This window comes from Platalea leucorodia (genome assembly GCF_965183815.1).
Source record: "Platalea leucorodia genome assembly, chromosome: 6".
NCBI classification, from domain to species: Eukaryota; Metazoa; Chordata; class Aves; order Pelecaniformes; family Threskiornithidae; genus Platalea; species Platalea leucorodia.
The window spans coordinates 38,822,324-38,841,005 of record NC_138828.1 but is presented as its reverse complement, the minus strand read 5'-3'; the positions used below and the strand labels follow the sequence as shown (position 1 = coordinate 38,841,005).

Genomic DNA, 18,682 nt, shown 5'->3' with positions numbered 1-18,682 from the left:
GTTCTTTCTTTCATGGCAAGATCCAAAGCAACAAATTCCAAACTTTTCTTCTTCAGGGCAGTTCAAGCCAAATAGGGAGTACAGTTGGCTGCAGAAAAAGAGGGGAAAAGAAGAAAGAAAGAGAATTTTTATTTCAGCAAGCATACTGCATTACCTATTCCAAGATGGACTTAACTATTAAGGAACTTAAGATAATGGTATAAAGAAAGCATTCACAGCCTTTATGCCAATGCTGCATTCTTCCCTTTCCTCTGCACCCCTAATACTAACTCAAATCATTAAGAAATTATTTAGTCAACAGCTCAAGCAACATCAGAAAGGACCTAGTAAAAAAGAGAAATGAAAAATAAGAACGTTATTAATATCAGGGTTGGGTTTTTTTCCTAAAAGCCTTATACTTTAAAAAAAAAAACATTCTTTGGTACTGACCATAAGTATTTTCGCAGCCTATGTATATATATGTATAATTAACCAAACTTTACAATAATGACCCTTTGTTTCACCTCCACTGAACACAAAATATTAATGAAGACAACTTTACTGTGCATATTAGATCACTGTTCTGAGTTGTATTAATTTGTTACACATATCATACATATCACAGCAGCATATTTAATGCTCTAAATCAGGGTGTACTCTTAACTAAGTACCAAGTTCTGCCAGACACACACTGCATAAACAAAATCCAGCTTCACTGTGGTTGTCAATGGACTAGAAAAGGGCAGTAAATTCAGTCCTGTTTTGAAGTGACTGACTCTACTGAAGTCAGTTGAGTTATTTTATGGATAAACATAGTCCAACATTGTTGTATCTTTCTTACTTATTTTTCTCCAAGTTCTTTTACACAGGCCCAGATTTACAAATTTATGTTCCCTGTCCATAAGCAGCAGCAACAGAAAAATAACTGAATCTTCAGGACAAATCCTGGGTGACTCAGATTAGAAGCTTCCAGCAGTAAAGTTAACACCGAGCATGGATTTAATGCTATTTTCAAACTGCCTTATAAGCTTTTAAAAACCAATCTCACGACACTCTGAGAAGATGGTAATCCCCATTTTAAAAAATGAAAGAGGCCTCAGAAGTGACAAACATCCACACTTAAATTCATCCACAATAGCATATTTAAAAAAAAAAAAGAGAACATTTACCCTTGTAGCGTAAAATGAAGGAAGTTAAAAAAATAACAATTTTTGCAAATCAGGAGACATCAGTCTATTTCTTTTACATGAAACTGACTACCCAAAGAAATAGCCCAAGTCACCAGTGTAGTAATAGCTCCACTTCTGAACATAAATTTAAACCTAAGCAGGAAATGCAAATAATTCAGAAATGACTGAAAAATTACTCAAGAGTCATTTTAGGAGTGAAAACCATAACCTTTCTTTGTCCTGCACAATCCACATGAACATCAGATGGGGTGATCCATCAGCAGGTCTACAGCAGTAGAGCTATGGTCTCCTTTGAAAAAAAAAAAAAGCCTGGACAGAGTATTTCTACAAGCCTTCTCAGAGGTGTGTATGTGGAGAAATAACCTTGAAACCAACTTCTCTAACAAACAGCCCGAACAGTGTGGCTAAGACAATGTCTTTGAGGAGGCAAAAACCTGCACCAAACACAATCCTGGGAGGTTCACTCACCTCTACTATCCCACTATGCTGCATTCAGGGACAGCAAAGTTATATACGCTTGCTCGGGGGCTGTGATAAAAACCATTATGTGTAAGTCATCTGATAAATATTTGACTTCTAAATTCATACTGTTAAAGAACATCTTATACTACATTCTGAGCCTTTCTAAAAATCACTAAGCTGCCCCCCCCCAGCAATCACCACTTACCATTTGTATTTGCTAAACAACGCCAGCAATTTCTGTATTTTTTTTAAACATCTTTCTTTCTGTACCAGGCCGTTGCTTGTTCCAACAGCAAGATAGATAGTTAATTTTGATAAAGCAAACAAAGGTAGTGTTGAAGTAAAGAAAATCCTTATAATGAAACAGTAAAATAAAACATTTTACTTGAACTGTGACACCTTTAAGTTTAATGTCCAAAATCTAGGGCAGCAGTCTACTGATATGCTTGTCCCAAGACCCAGATGCTGAGTACAGAGACTCAAACTAGTTTATACAAGTTTTATCCTTGACTTGTAAATTGCTACTGCATGCAGTATTTAAGAAGCTTAAACAAGTGAATTCATAGCAGTAAGATGTAATGCTTGCTCCGTATGTTTCAGTACAGTTTACTATATACATTCTATGTGGTGAACTGGAATTAAACTGTTATTTACATGCTATAGTTAGTTATTAAAATGCTGTTCTTTGATTCAGAGACTTATCAGTATATTTTTCTTTTAAATACTTTCTATTAAGTATTTTAAAATACTCTTTTTCTACCTAAAAAATTAATTTCTTAAATTGTGTCTCAGTGACACACCATATGCAATAGCACATGTGAGTGAACAAAAACTACCCTGTTGTGGAATACATGTCTAAAGCCTGGCAGATCCCCAAAACTGAGGAAACTACCAAAGCTTCTTCCCTTCTTCCCCATCACCCTCAAGTCAGACTCAGTAGGGAGAGAACTCCCTAGGACTCAGTCTTTGCTACAGACAGTGTTATCTTAAGGACTAGAAAGAGCTTCTGACATCTTCTGGTATTTCCTTAAAGCAGTGGAATTCCACCAGCAGTGAGTGAAAACAAACAAACAAAACCCCCAAACACCCCCCCCCCCCCATCATTCTCAGAAGAATGTTCTGCTTTTCCAGGGTTCAGATGTCTACTCTTACTAAAGAGGTGGAAGTTCTCCTAACATTCAGAGCACATCCATGCAACTTCAAGTTCTCTTCTGCCTATACTTCAAAGTCATCTGGATAAGCCAGGTTGATTCCATAAGATACAAAGCTACATTACTGATGCAGAGGACCTGAATGATAAGTAACACCTCCTATTTTGGGACTGACTCTGCACTAACACTGCTTCTGGACCAGAGGTGGAATACAGAGTCCATGTTAATTAGCACAACTATACCATCTCCAAATTGGAGCTGCCTTACATCTAGTCAACCTCCAGGACAGGCAAGAGTAGGAAGTCTCACATGTTTTTCTAACTGGATACCACATTTAACAGCCAGGCACCATTTTGCAAACACGACCAAGGTGTTGTGTAACTTCTAAAGACATAGATTTATTTGTGTTGAAATGAGATTCAAATTAATGGAAAAGGTATTAATTTCTTCTATGGGGCATTCAGGTTTTTTCCTATTCTGTTCTTCCCCGGCCCCAAACATTCACCTTCTGGAACTTCAACATGTCGCTCTGCTCCCTTCTCACAAATGGGCATCCAGATATGTAATTTCCATATATTTAAACAAGTCTGAGTTTTTTTCACTTCCTTGATCTGTTCATGATTTACCTAGTAACATTAAAATATGGCTTATTCATTTTTCAGTGAAATCATAGCTTTCTGTATTTTCTCCAAGCATCATTTTCAAAATATTCAGGTGACACCAAGTGGTTAACTGCTGTACTGCTGTCTGTTCAGGACTACTGTATGCAGTAACAACCAAGTATTCTGTTATGTGAAAGTACATACAGAAATACATATCACCAAAAAAAGCCAACAGAGTGCTTTGAGATTATTAATCACAACAGTCCAACTTAAAAATTCTATCAAAACAGCCCTTTCTCATTCACTTACCTTAGTCTCTTTATATGCTTTAAAAAGAAAAAACCCTGTACACATCATCAAAAGTTAAGTGGGGAAAAAAAAAATTAAGTTCCTGTAAGAGAAGTTACTTACCAGAAGGAATGTGTCTTCTTTGTACACTCATGCTTATAGAAAGTTGCTTCCAAGAAGAAACACACAGACTTTTCTCAAAATCACTGCTACTTATTAAAAGAAAAAAAAAAAAAAACCAACACAACAAAAAAACCCACAACACATGCATCCATGCTGCATCATTCAACATACCAAAGCCATACAACAGACACTCCAGTCAGAAGGAGGGATCCTCTGTCACATCTAGCAACCCTTCTCTAGCTTCAGATGTTTCTTTCAACACAGTGTATATATTAAGTTGGAACAAAAACAACTTCTGTAGATTAGATAGGGAAAAGAAATTCTATTTCTAGACTCCTTAGGGCTATGTTTCAGTATCACGACAATGCCAACATCAAAAAGAAGGTTTTCATCAACATGAAAGAGGTGTATCTTTCAAAAGTCAGCCATTTATGTCTGCTTTGAAATAGGGCTCTGCATGCTCTACACAGGGCCAAATCCTCAGAAACAAGAATGCACAGAGGCTATCAAAAGAAAAGTTTTACAGTTCAAAGATAAAAAGACAGGATTACCAGCACTAGGCTGTTAGGTGGACAGCTTTTAAAAACCAAATCTGGGATTTGGGAATTCTGCTAAGTAAGAATTCACATTAATTGTGATCATACGGCACACTGAAGTGCTAAAAAGCTTTAAAATACTGTTAAGTTAAATTCACCTTAAAATGTTTTCCCTATAGCACTTGTAACTATAATTGCAGAGATGAAGATCTCAACACATACTTTCTTCTTTTTTTTTTTTTTAAAACTTGTTTGCATTCTGGATTTGACCACAGCTGTGAATAATCATTCTTAGTCTAACTTTTTTTAGTTGTTCTGCTGATTCTTTCCCAAAGAAGTATAGAAGAGAAAATATTATTTTTAGATAATGCTATCTGTAAGCCACAAAATGGGCAGGTATGCATGGTCAAGCATAGAACCTGAAGCTGTCTTCATTCTTCTTTAAAGAAGGAGAGCCTCACACCACTATTCTGAGTTCAGCATCCTTTTTATCTTTTGTGTTCAGGATTACACGGGTTATAAAGGTATGGCCCTAATTTTCATAGCTAGAAAAAAAATGGAAACAGACGCTCAACCAGTAAAATGCCCCCTACAATTCATACAAAACCAGGCACAGATACTTAGCTGTTTTATTATTAAAAATAAATAATTCTGATCACTTTGATCACCTGAAAGTATCAAGAGGTGACCTACTAAGGCAAACCAAACATATCACTGCTAAAGCGGAGACAATGTATAAGGCTTTGCGTTTTGGAGATTCTTCTTCCTCTAAGACCTTCTGGGCATGCAAAAACAAAACCAAAGAGAAGCAAGATTCTAAGGAAGAAGAAAAAGCTTGTTTACATTTCAGTCATGCATTGCAAACAAAGGCATCACAGTCAAGCCTGAAATAAGTCTGTTACAAACTGCATCCAAAAGAAAAATCTCACCACAGCCTAAGTATCAAGAGACTTCCAGAACAAGTGCTAAGTAGCAGTATTAGGAGGAGAAGGATGGCAACACTATTTTAACAGTTTGCTATCAGCAGTAGCTTTTCCAATCCACCAAAACTGTAACAGGTACGGAAAAAAAAAGGCGGGGGGGGGGGGGGAGAAAAGGGAAAAAAAAAGAGGGGAATAGAGGGGAATAGGAAAGTCTTTCTTAAAGCATTTCTCAGGAACAGAAGCAGTCATCACTAACACAAGACTCCACTTAACTTTTCAGTTACTCTTTCTGCTTCCATTTCCCTGAAAATTTAGTTTCACTGCGCCAAAATTATTCAGTAAAAGCATTTTAATAAACACTTCTTTATCTGCTCTCATTTCTCCTCCTTCCATTCCTAAAGCAAAATCAAGCTTTAAATCTTGTGGATGCAGTCCTGGGTCCTGTACGCATGCACAGCTAATCAGAAAAGGATAATTTACTGTATTGTACGATCTCATTGTGCTTCTATCCAGAGCTGCACTATACACAATCACCAAGTCTGATGCCTCAGACATCGCTGGGCTCACACACAGTAGGCACTATCCACAGAGAATGCCACTCCTTTCAAACCTGGAAGTCCATGGCTTAAGAAGGCCGATATTCTAAACTAGAATGTGAAAAAACACAGCAGTCTATTAATAAACTGAAATAATAGTAATTCATAGAATCATAGAATGCTTTGGGATGGAAGGGACCTTTAAAGGTCATCTAGTCCACCCCCCCTGCAATTGGCAGGGACATCTACAACTAGATCAGGTTGCTCAGAGCCCCATCCAGCCTGGCCTTGAATGTCTCCAAGGATGGGAACGTTTGAAGCACAACCTGTTTGAATTTCCTAGATATTATAGGAAACTTGGAAAGAACTTGCCTACCACCAGCTCCAAAAACCAAAATACTCCTTCCCAAACTACTCTGGCATTGCTCTAATTCTAAATGAAAAAAAAAAAAACAAAAAACAAACAACAACAACAACAAAAAAACAAAAAAAACCAAAAAAAAACACAAAAAAAACCAAAAAAAACCCAAAACAAACCAAACAACAACAAAAACCCCACAACCCAAAAATTCCCCAACTTTCTACACACAATTAGACAAGAAACTAGTTTGTATTATTTAATGAGCCTACCATCTCCAACGTAATTCTTCACAAAAAGAAAGGAAAAAAAAAAAAAAAAAAAACAAAAACACCACCACACCACAGACCTCTGGCTCTAGGATTCATTAGAATCATTTTTTTTGTAATGACAAAAATATTCATGTAGTTCTACAAAAGACTAGCAAGAATTCATTTCATGATACAGCATCTACTGATCTAGTCATGCTGAAAGAAACCATGCAACAAATACACAAGAATGTTACTCAGGAGATCAGAGAAATTATGTGATGGTTCATAATACTTGAAAAATTATGAAGATCAGTCCTATCTCATCTTCAAATATACCAGGATGCAAAGGCCAGAAAGAGAAAAAGCTAACTAAGCAGAAGAGAAACTGTTCAATAGAACAAGTGGAATAAATTATACAAAGCTCTGCCTGAAGTATGAGGAGTTTTCAAACCATTACGGTATGGCTCTGTAACAGCCTTCAAGTCTGAGCACCAAAGAGCCAAAATTCTCGTTTCTTTGAGGATGAAGTTTGATCAGATGATGACTACAATTACTAATGAAACAATCTGGCACTAGAAATCAGTTCTGTGTTCTGAAAAATGCTGGGCAGGAACTTGATGGCAAAAGTGTTACATTTTGTATTATTTATGTATTTCACTTTACAGAGCAACAGGGATAACACTGTCAGAACTGCAGTGATCTGTCTTCTTAGTTATGAAAAGAACAGATTTTACCATAGCTTTTTATAATATAAAAACTTCCCTTTTCCAGTAGCTGCATTGTAATTTTAAGAAATGGAATATATATAAATGAAGATGCTAGACTTAGGAAGTAATTAAGAATAACTCTATCCCTATTTTCTCCCATTTTCTGGTTAAAAAAAAAAAAAAGAAAGAACACTAAATGACAGCACTCTTTACGCAAAGATAACACATGTAGAGCCATGTAATGATACTCTGCAATAGCCTTAAGAATGTCCATAAAGAGGAATAAAAAAAAACTTCCCAAAACTACTTGTTCATCTGAATATGGATCTACCACTTCTGTTTTCCCTATTGATAATAAATCAAGAACACAGACAGCCTTTCAAATAAATTTTCAGCACCATAATCATCACACAGATGACCTTATACCTAAGTCACTTAACACGTCATCTAGCTCTTCCTTATAAATCATTATGGTAGATAAATGAAAGCAAAAATGACCCTAGCATTGCACTGAACAGATGTTTACACAGCGTTTCTTCAGTGCTCTCACCTGATGGTCCAGACTCAGCTGACTATACAAGAAACAACGCTTCTGTAGACTAACTTATACTTCATATATACACACACAAGCCAAGATATATACACAAAGAACAGTTTTAAAGTAACTTTTCTAGCTTCAGTTCTTAAGAACTAATTGAAAGCATTTATGCTTACCTAGATGTAGAAGTGTGAACTGTGCTGCCAATTCCTTTGCACCTTCTACTGTTGTGCAGAGTTTGTCTGGCATGAAATAACTCTGGGAACCATCTGCAATACTAGGAATAAGCACCTTGTATACCAAGAGTATTTTCCCATCCTGACTTGTGGTTGAATACAAGTAGTATTCTGGTGGTGCCCAGTTATTTTTATTGCAAAAATAATCCAGATGCATTGCTGCAGAACTGAAGTGACTGGATTTTAAAGAATACATGCTAATTGGAGTAAGCTTTATTCCTGGAAAAAACGGGTATGTACATCTTTCAACTTCAGGAGGGCCTGGACTGTGCTGACCATTAAGACGGACTGAAAGACTTGCTGGTTTCCCTAAGGATTTTTGATGACCATCTTCTTTTGTAGGAAACCCTAAGAGATGTTCAGAACCGGGACTTATCTGACCATTAAAATGTTGCTTCCAAGTACTTTCTTTGTTAACTGGCTTTGCCAGTGTTACCTCAATACTAGCTCCATCAATGCACTTTCCATTCATTACAGACATAGCAGCAACTGCATCTTCTCGGTGGAAAAAATGAACAAAAGCATAGTCTCTCAGCTTCTTCACACGTTCAACTACTCCTGGCTTGAATTTGTTGAATTCAGCTTTAATTGTGTCCTCTGTAGTAGATATCATTAAATTTCTTACATATAATACTTTAACTCTCTGCATTGTTTCTTCATCAACTTCTTTCTCTGGGTCTGCCCAGTCTACTTGAATAGTATGACCCCAGAGTTGGAATGTTCCTACAGCAAAGAAGCATTACATCAGTAAGAAACATGCAAAGGAAAACAAAATCATTCTTATCAACTAGCTCTAGAAAAAGCACACATGATGCATGCCACTTGAAACTGTTTTTTGTTGCCTGCATCTACTTAAGCAAATAGGTAAAATATTACTACTTGGAATTATTGAAGAAAATAAGACTCTGCAAAAATTCAAAATGTTCTATCTCTACACCCTTTGGGTTCATTAAGCACCATAAATGTCAAAACACAGACTTCGTGATTTTGTGACATGCATATGCACACGTATATAAAGCAACCAGAAGCAACATATAATTTTACTAGCTAGTAAACACAGCATCTTCAATACTACTACCTTAAAAAGTAAGGTCAACACCTGGAAAAAGTCATCTAAACGTATATGCACTAGTACAAGCCTTACTCTATGTTGCAGCAGACACTGAAACCATAAACTAAAATAAAAACCCACCTTGTTACTCATTTCAAGCCAAGATTTTGAGCATCACAAAACTAGTTTATTTTACATTCAGTGATCTGGCCATGTTTCTCCCATTACTTTGCAAGCCCTATGTAAGTCTTAAGTAATGCTCCTTCCTAACACTCTGTCAGCAATTTATGCAAGACTTGCCTAAATCTTAGCCTTAAAAAATACAGGGAGTTTTGCCATTCATTGCAGCAAGGCCAATGCTGTATTATCTGTTTTAATGACTTTGCTTCTCCAACTATATTGTTTAATTTCCTCCCTATTTAATCTGTCTTCCTTTCTCTTCCAGGATTTCCCTTTTTAACTGTACCTTTACCTATTCCCTCCTCTTTTGGTATATTTAATCCATTCTACTTTCCCCTCCCTCAAAAGGTAGAAAATAAGGTGCAAAGAAAAAGTTGTCTTCTACTTGTTAAACTCTTAAAATTATTTTCTAGTAAAACATTAAAGACCTACTTTCAAACATTTTTAAAGTACAAGACATCAACAACATCACTCACAACACTCAAAGAAAATAAGGGACACATTCCAAGCACTGTTTTTTCTAAGCTCAGGTTTAAGACAACTCATGTGCAGGGACTAGTGCATGCAAGTGAAAACTGGATGTGTGCCCAAGCAAATACATATCTCAGTGTAAATTACAGTAACTTGTGTTTATAAAGATCTTTCATTTGCAGCTCTTTCATTCTCAGAACTGCTTAAATTTCAGCTTCTTTAAAAAAAACAAAAACAAAACAAAACCAAACCCTCCAATTCATGACCAAAAAAAAAAAATCCTCTTTAGCTGAAAGGCACTACTGTAGTTTTGTAACTCTCAAAATACCTTAAAGAAAGGAAAGCAGGGATGATCCACCACCTCCCGCAAAATGGAGACATGGTCCCCCAAAAAACTCAATTTAATTACAAAAAGGTTTACCTGGGATTAGCCGCCTTCTAGCCATCGCAGCTGCTCTGTGAGATTCGTATTCTACAAAAGCAAAGCCACGATTTTTAGTTTTGTCAGTGGCATTTGGATAAACAATGACATCCACAACTCCTTCTGTAACTTTTTTCATTTCATTCAGTATTTCTTCTTTCTTCTTTTCTTTTGGAATTGCTCCAATAAATAGTCTGCAGTTGTCCAAGCTTACGCAGACACCAATAAATTTCCCTGGACGAATTTCGTAATTATTAAGAATCTTGATGGCTAGCTGGGCTTCCTCTTTAGTAGTGTACATCACAAAAGCATAGCCTCGATTCTCACCACTGAATTCCATCATAAGTCTGAACTCATAGATCTTCCCAGCTCTCTCGAAAACAGGAACTAATTCATCTTCATACATATCACGAGGAATCTTACCCACAAAAACTTCACATCCACGAGGTGGTGGTGGACCTTCCCAACCTTAAAAGAAATTGTTCAACAACAATCTTAGTACAAATGCCAGATAGGTACACCTTCCCCCCCATAATTTGGAGGTGGAAGCTATTTATTTTTAGTCTCAATTTAAAACTGGCATATTCTCATCCATTATTTAATTCTTGGTTTTGTTATGTTTAAATATAAATTGTGGGCTTATGGCATTTTTTAATTTCTTTTAATTCTGTCTTCTGTTTTTTTCACTGGAATCTGTACAACAACCCACTGAACCTGGCATTATTTAAAATAGTGATAAGTTTGCTCTAAGAGTCTACATTTCAATCATTTTTTGCCCCTTAAAATTATATGTCAGTTATTAATACAATTGATAGGTGATAACAGAGAAAGAACCTAAGTTGTATCTTCTACTCTAACATTTCAAAGTTGCAAATGTTTCTCTGTACATCTTGCCCATATTTTAAGAAATTTTGGTCAGGGTCCCCAGTGCAGTATTTTTTTTTTCTTGATGTCATTAAAAAGGTCCAAATATTTTGCTTCTACCTTCTCCATTCATCCACTAAAATAGGACTCCCTAAGGAAGGTAGGATATGGAGCCATCCTTTCTTCAATAGCCAAAAAGACTGAACACTTTTCCTGTAAAAACAGGCCACAGTTTTCACGGGCTGGAGCTGGATGGTAGCAAAAAAGAAATAAAATAAAAATCCACAGAACAAGTAAGTCGCTAGTTCACATCTGAAAGTTACAAGAAGGTCCATGCTTCTGTCCTTAAGCCAAGGACATTCACGCACTCTTTTGTATCTCTGCCATATACGCTGAAAGGTATGTTCAACAGATAATGTAAAAAGGCATACGTACATTTAAAAATATGGAGTTATGGTCTGCAAAAATGGCACTCCATTTTCCCAAAATATGCATTTTAAAAACAAAAAAAGTTTGGTTGTTTTTTTAAAACAAATGAGGCAAACGAATCAGGCAGAAGCTTCAAAGGCAGCCAAACAGTTAAATCATAACTAACAACTTTTACTAAAGCTTTGACAAGAAAGGTTCTCTGCATGAGAGAAATCAAGGAGTACAAAGCTGGTAGAAAAAAAATAATACAAAATTTGGTAAGTAAATACTAGTATGAAATTACAAAGCATAAGGCAGCAAGATGAAAAAAAAATTACTGTTGACAAGTTAAAACAAGATAATTAAATATTTTACTTTGGCATGAAGTTCAGAATAATTGTATTTAGGTGATTTTGTAATTAACTTAAACCTTTTTCCTTCATGTAAGTATCATCAAAGAGCACATAATTTACTTGTGAAAAAAATTTTTAACACAATTGGGAAATTTTTGCCTTCTCACAGAATAGATTTTCATCTATAAGCTGTACACTAAGAACTATATGGTACACAAAGAAACTACCAAGGCATTAGAATTGACATGCATTTGGAGCCACGCTGCCATGGCTTACCTAGGAAAAAGTCTGGCTCTGTTCCACACAACAGTCAACATCTTTATCATTTTCAGCTTCTAAACATTTATGACCACTTCAGCTGAGGTCTGACAGGACATGGCAAGTAACACAGTTTGCAAGCTAGTATTGCCATAACTCACACTGTGCCAGTCAGTTGCCCACATAAAAAAGCATAAACTAACAGTACACCATTTAGGAGCTCCAAAGACAAAAGCAACTGCACACCTTCATCAGGAAAAAAGGGAGGAGGCTTTGCTTGATTGTGCAGGGAAGTCATGAAATTAAATAACAGTATTCATTTATTAACTAGACAAACTTTTACCATCATCCTCAGCATGGTAATTGATTAAACAGTGATTCTCAGTAAGTAAAAGCCATCTACCATTCAAAAAGCCCACCTTCTAATTTTAAAGCTGCATACTAACTTAGCATTACAGCACATTACTGCCAACTGGGAGTAAGTTATGACTCCTGACTTAAAGAAAACCTGGTCTGTGGCATATTTGCCAATGAGCGACACACATTTAACAGAGCAAACATCAAACAGTTCACCAAAAGCACAACGCAAGTGGTTACCAACTGACCAGAGAGTTTCCTTGACTGGGTACTTGATTCATCACTGGACAATGGATTACGGGATTCCTTTTTTTGCAGCAGTTCAAGTAATCAAACTGCAGTCAACATTATAGTTATAATCCTCCAACTGTTAGTGAGATCCATGCCATCTCAAATTTTCTTCCATGTAATTCTAATGGCTTACGTACCTAATGTAATTCTAACAGCTTACATACCTAATAACATCATTATGTCTGCAGCAATCTAAGCAGAGGACCCAACTAAAGCACTGAAAATTCGCTTTAACCCCCCCCCCCCCGCCCAGCCTCTGCAGAGAACGTTTTCCACGAGTGGCATAAGTTGAACAAGAGCTGTGCTGCTGCCAGTTGAGGTGGGGGGGGGGGATCATTTTTAGGGTAATTTTGAGCCAGATCAGCTGCTTGCTCTGCATAACGTGCCAGTCAGATAAACAAGACAGCAACAGGAAAGCAGAGCTGACAGTGAGACTATGTCCTTTGGCAGCAACACAAGCTTATAGAAACCACATTTTAAAGAAGCAAAATTCACAGTGAAAGTCTTCATTTACAAACAGTAATTGTAATTTCTTACAAGCCATGTCAAACATTCAAGTCTAATCTGGCCTAGGAAACCATTTATAGTAACTTAAGGTAATTTCCAGCCTAAGCAAGTACGAAAATACGTAAGATTTAAAGGCAAGGTGTATAATTAATGTCAATGAACAGATTTATGGAAGATACACCTTGTCAAACACATCTAGTTTCAGAAAAATTAACAAATTTCATTAATAAAAGTAACTTTACCAAACAAATACACTTAATACTGCCCAATGTTCTAACTAATCATAATTATAATGTAAAAAAAGTATTAAAATAATTTAAGAACAGGCTGAGCCCTCAGATAGTCAGTGATGCCCTGCAGTTGTTTTTTCAGTGCCATTTTCAAAACAATTTCACGAGGTACCATTTGCATATTTTATACAGGCTAATAACAGTATGTACATAATTTCAGACCGGAAAAACTTCTGAAGAGAAATAATTTTGATGCAGCTGTATCTTAAACTACATATAGCAACAAGCAATACAGTTCATGCTTACGAGCATGACTTATAAAGATATGGGAACACAGGCAGCAAGTGAGAACGAACTGCAACAGCAGCACAAAGAATGTTCCTTCTTTCTGCTTGTGTAAATGCATAATCTGACACAAAAAGAAGAGTTCTTGTACCCCGTGTGATACAATCGGGACTAATGGTGAAGTTCTTGTACATTGCTGATGTCAACACCACCACTGGAAAAATTACTCAAAGTAAAAGAAATGCTTCATAAAGATTTAAGGCATTTGATCCATTTCATCAGAGTAACAAGAAATGTTAAGGTAAAGGTAACTGACACAGTGTTATTACAGAGAATTACAGGTACAAGGTATCTCATCAAGAGAATTCAAAAAAACTATTTCAGACTAGAAATAAAGCCCAAATTCAGCAGGAAAGATGGTATCCATCGTAACAAGCTAAGTGTAGGAGTAGATAATCCCACATTTTAGAGTTCTCAAAATCAAACCAAGATACTTTTCTGAAAATGTGTCTTAGCCAAAGTCATCAGGCTCAACACAATAGTAACTGAGCGGAAAGTAAATGTGTAAGATATGCAGAAGTTCAACCTAAATGATCTAGAAGCCACTTATTTTCTTAACCTAAGTTTTAACTCTTGAATAGGTGAATAATGACAAAAAAAAAAAAAAAGTAGGAAAAAAATATAGACCTACTAAACTATTCCTCTTCCTCTGTTCAAGTGTCTTCACTCAGAACAATAACAAATTCAATCATTTGAGTTTTATCCATTTATTTCACAAACTTTCGGCCTTTGCAGCACAAGATAAACCCACTAGTTTCCAGCATTCCTGTAAGCATGAATTAAAGTTGAACGATCTTGCAACATCTTCAAACAAAAACACCCTTTATTAGTCCTACTTAAAACTAAAAGCCATTTAACTTTGTTTTGCAGAGCAAATTTAAAGTGCTGAACAAAGGCTTTTCCTTGTACTACCTGTGAGTGTCACTCGTTTTCTACAAACTAAATCCACAGCAGCAGTTTCAGCCGAAGTATTTTAGCAGGGGATAGGGCTATTACAAGAGATTTATTATTGCTAAGCTACTTAATCACAGTATGAGACATATTTTTGAAATAGCATTTAATACACAAGAAAAAATTAAGTCTTCCAATGCAGTAACATCCTGAAAAGTGTTTACTAAATACAATACCCACTGTTTTCAAATTGCAATGTACATATTTCATATACCGCAAGACTTAATTCTACTTTCTTTTTTTGTCACTGACTTCAGTCAAAATATAATTGGGCATACAGAAAAACATTTTAGTGACAAAGTTTGTTTTCATTGCAGCAGTAACTTTTCAGTTTAAGTGCGTAAGTCTTCCGTTTGCATCACTACAGTACATCCCAAACCACCATAAATTAACCAAGATGATTGCAGGGGTTTTTTTACAGCATCATTACAATCTCTCTTATTCTCTGGGACTTTTATCAACTGTTATTATCTGCTTACACATGGATACATACTCAACAATTTCTGTTTTCCAGTGTATTAAGTGAAAGAACAATAATACATGAATGATAAACTCCGACTGTTGTACTTCACTGTTAAAAATACATCCAACGAATGGTAAAAGCTCCAGAACCTCAGCATTTATAAATTTTTCTTCTCAGAATGAAGCGGGGGGGGGGGGGGGGCGCGTGAGGTTATGTTAGATATAGAGAACACATTAGTCAACTCTGAAAACAAGTTACATTATCTTCACTGGTACAAGTGGTAAAACAAGAAATGAAGTAGATTATGCCTGCTATCACCAACTTGTTTGTCCCTTCTGTGCCACGAAACATTTTCAAGTGTGTTCTCAGTCATATGGAACACACTCAGTTTTTTCAACTCCACATTTGTTTTGCTGTCAACTTTAGCTGCTTTTAAAGCTGTGACTTCTTAAATCCAGCAAGAGCAAATGTTCAACATAGTCTAGCACAAGAAATCTTAAACTGCTGGAAACTGCAAAGCATATCAGGACCCTGTATGTGTTGTGTTGCTTAGCCTCTTTCCCTAGGCACCTACTACTGGTTACTGTCAAGATACAGGACATGGGGTTACACACATTTTCAGTCTGATTCAGTATAGCTCTCCTTACAGAAAATAAACTCCACCTTCATAATCTCAAAAGAAATGCTCACCTGGTGGAGGACCACCAAATTTTCTTTGCCCATTTTCTTGAACCATGCTGTATCCAGTCTTCTCCATCAAGGCCAGTAAAGCAGCCTCATTCTGAGTGCCACTTCGGATTTTGCCACATCCATTTGCTGCAGCTTTATTTTCCTCATGCATATCTGCAATAGCTTCAACAGAACATAGCAGATATTTCAAGTCAGATAATTCTAAATTGTTATATGTATACAGAAGCTACCAAAGCACAGAAAAACAACTTATGCTATGCTTGCCTATTTGCTGTGACTTTGTTTAGCATAAGGCTTCAATCCTACATCCAACTACTATCATCTATATATTTGCTTTCAAAACACTGTTCTGTAGCTGTCATAATCTTGAACTTTAAAGAGCAACTATATATTCTACCTGCAAACTTTCGTAAGTGGTATCACAACTATTTTCAAAGTATGCTGCCCTTCAAGTACAATAATGAATTCTTTCATATATCGTGTTATCACAGTTGTGTAGAGACCTATATGCTACTCAGTGACAAGTTCCACTTTCTTATCACTACATTTTCTAGAAATACCAACGATTTTAACACTGTATTTTAGTACAAAAATACTTAAAAATGCATTAAGTCCGTGCCTAATTAATATAAAGAATTCAAATAATTCAGGAACAACGGTAATTTAATTAAAACCAATATATAATAAAACTAGGCAGAATTGTCTGGCGAAAGTAAGGGGTTGAAACAATCCCACATCTGGGGTCCTTACTTTCATGCCTTTATCCATTTTCACAATTTCCAAAACTAAAAAGAGTTTATCAGTACAGTTGTTGCGGCTCTATTCACTATTTCCCTGGCATGCCAAGATCTCATACAACAGCTTTAGGTTTCCGTCATCTAGGTGATGGGAAACAATCACACCAAGGAGCCCATTTGGTAATTACCAACTTTACTCGTCAAGCCCCTAAAAAAAATTAACTTTTTAAGTCAGATTTTTTTTTTCACTGCCTCTTTTTCCTTCCCCACTTTATGTCTTCTTTTCTAAAGATTTTATACCTTAAAGTCTGCAATACTTAGACAAACAATCTTCAACACTTCAATCCTTTCCCCAAATGCTATGTCCAAGTGCTATGCCACTCATTCTCCAAAAGAAATGCTGCCCAAAAAATCACCACCAGAAAAATAAGCTACAACTCCTGTTTGTTCTTTAATGTCCCTTATTTTCAGCTTGTTTTTTCTTCAGGATCAGGCTCCAATAAATAACGTCCTGAGACCTCAGCAGTTTATTTTTTCCAAGAAAAGCAGTTAAAACCAGCTTCAATTTCACGCAAATGTTTCTTGCCAACTCACTATTATTTGCTGAACAATGAGGCTTCCTAGTTAAGGCCTCAATTAATGAAGTATCTGGAAAGCAGAGAACAAAGGAAACTAAATCAACGACAGTAAAGAGTGCATAAGCATTCATGTGTCTGTCTCTTCATTAGACTTCCACTACTCAAGATCCCAAGAAACCTATTATCTCAAGCACTGCAGTAAACTCAAACTTGTTGCACTGAACACTGCCAAAAGAGGGAAGAAGAGTTCAAGAACAGTTAAAACTGCACCCTTTTTCTACAGTCTGAAGCCACCTTCTCATCTTCAGCTTGTCACTTCTGGTGCTTTTGTACAAACAAAACTATTACTTTTATCTTGACTATCCAAATGAGCACAATTATGTACACAAATTATTGATTTTACCTGACAGCTGACTGTGTAACTCCCTACCACTAGCAGGAACAAGAATTAGTAAAAATAAAGCCATACATAATAGTTAACGCAGCAAATGTTATCCCACCCATCTTTATAGATAAAGGTTTTCAGATGATTGCTGGTCACACCAAGCAAGCTTTTGCCTCCACACTTAAAACATTAGCCATCCCCATGGTTCTACTCCTTTTATTCTTCACTTACACATTCCACTGAAACTACCCCAGTATCTCAAATTAAAATGATTTTGTAGAAATTGAAATTTTTCAAAAGGTTATACACTATATTTATGGAGTGATTAAGCCCCTTCCACTGCCACATTTACGGATGTTATGCAATCTTATTACTGTCCAGCAGTGGACTTTCCCCTTCCCCAGCAGCTTAGTCATTTCAAATGTGCTTTGATTCTGAATCAAAGTAATAATGAAACTAATCTTCAGTACATTCTTGTCACAACAGCCTTCGTATCACACGATAACAGACTCTACGCATCCCATAATTAGAATGGTGATAGAATAAACACAACTGGAATTTTTTCCATACTACAAAAAAAAAAAAAAAAAGACTTTTGGTGGAGATGTATGTATTTTATCTTTTCTATCAAGCTGGTATTCATTTTGGGACAGGAATCCATGCAAGCAACTACTCTGAAGAAGATAAGTTTATATGACACCCATCGCTGGTCATTAAAAAAGCCAATCCCCAAACAACTCCTGGCTTCATCAAAACGAGATTCCAGAAAGGAAACAGGGCAGAGCACAAAAAAATCCCCAACAGACAAGAGCAGTAACCGCATGACTCCCATCTGCTACAAACGGCATCCCATCTCCTTTCAGCAAGTGAATTACATTTACTGTGCTTCACAGCCTACAAGCTCCATGAAAATTCCGTCATCAGGAAATCTCTCGGCAGTTTCAGGCCTAACAAGGTATGGAAATAGACAACAACAAAGTTGGGGCAACGGAGAGGTAAATTAATTTTCCCTTTATCTTAGTGAGTTCAAACGTCCAGCCGAGAACGTTATCTGTAAGAGCAGCAAGGGGACACCAGATTAAAAATAGTGGGAGTTGATGAGGGTGCCTACAGTGCTCCCAGAGAGGTGAAGAAGCACGGAGGAGTTAGGACAAGGGACCAGTGGAGTTATCAAGCGGACCAGGGGCGGAGCCCAGGGCGACAACGCCACCTGAGGAGGCAAGACAGGCATGTGGGACACCGAGAGAAAAGAAAGGGAAACT

General features: G+C 36.6%; 1 protein-coding gene across 1 annotated transcript; it reads right to left on the bottom strand.

Annotated features, from left to right (window-relative positions):
* Positions 1-302: 302 nt before the first annotated feature.
* RBM46 (RNA binding motif protein 46) lies at positions 303-15,871 on the bottom strand (the record flags this gene model as incomplete). The annotated part of the gene is made up of 5 exons (XM_082315062.1): positions 303-323; positions 3,694-3,710; positions 7,821-8,603; positions 10,004-10,471; positions 15,721-15,871. 5 exons carry the CDS (start codon positions 15,869-15,871, stop codon positions 303-305), a joined length of 1,440 nt encoding a protein of 479 aa, XP_082171188.1.
* Positions 15,872-18,682: the final 2,811 nt, after the last annotated feature.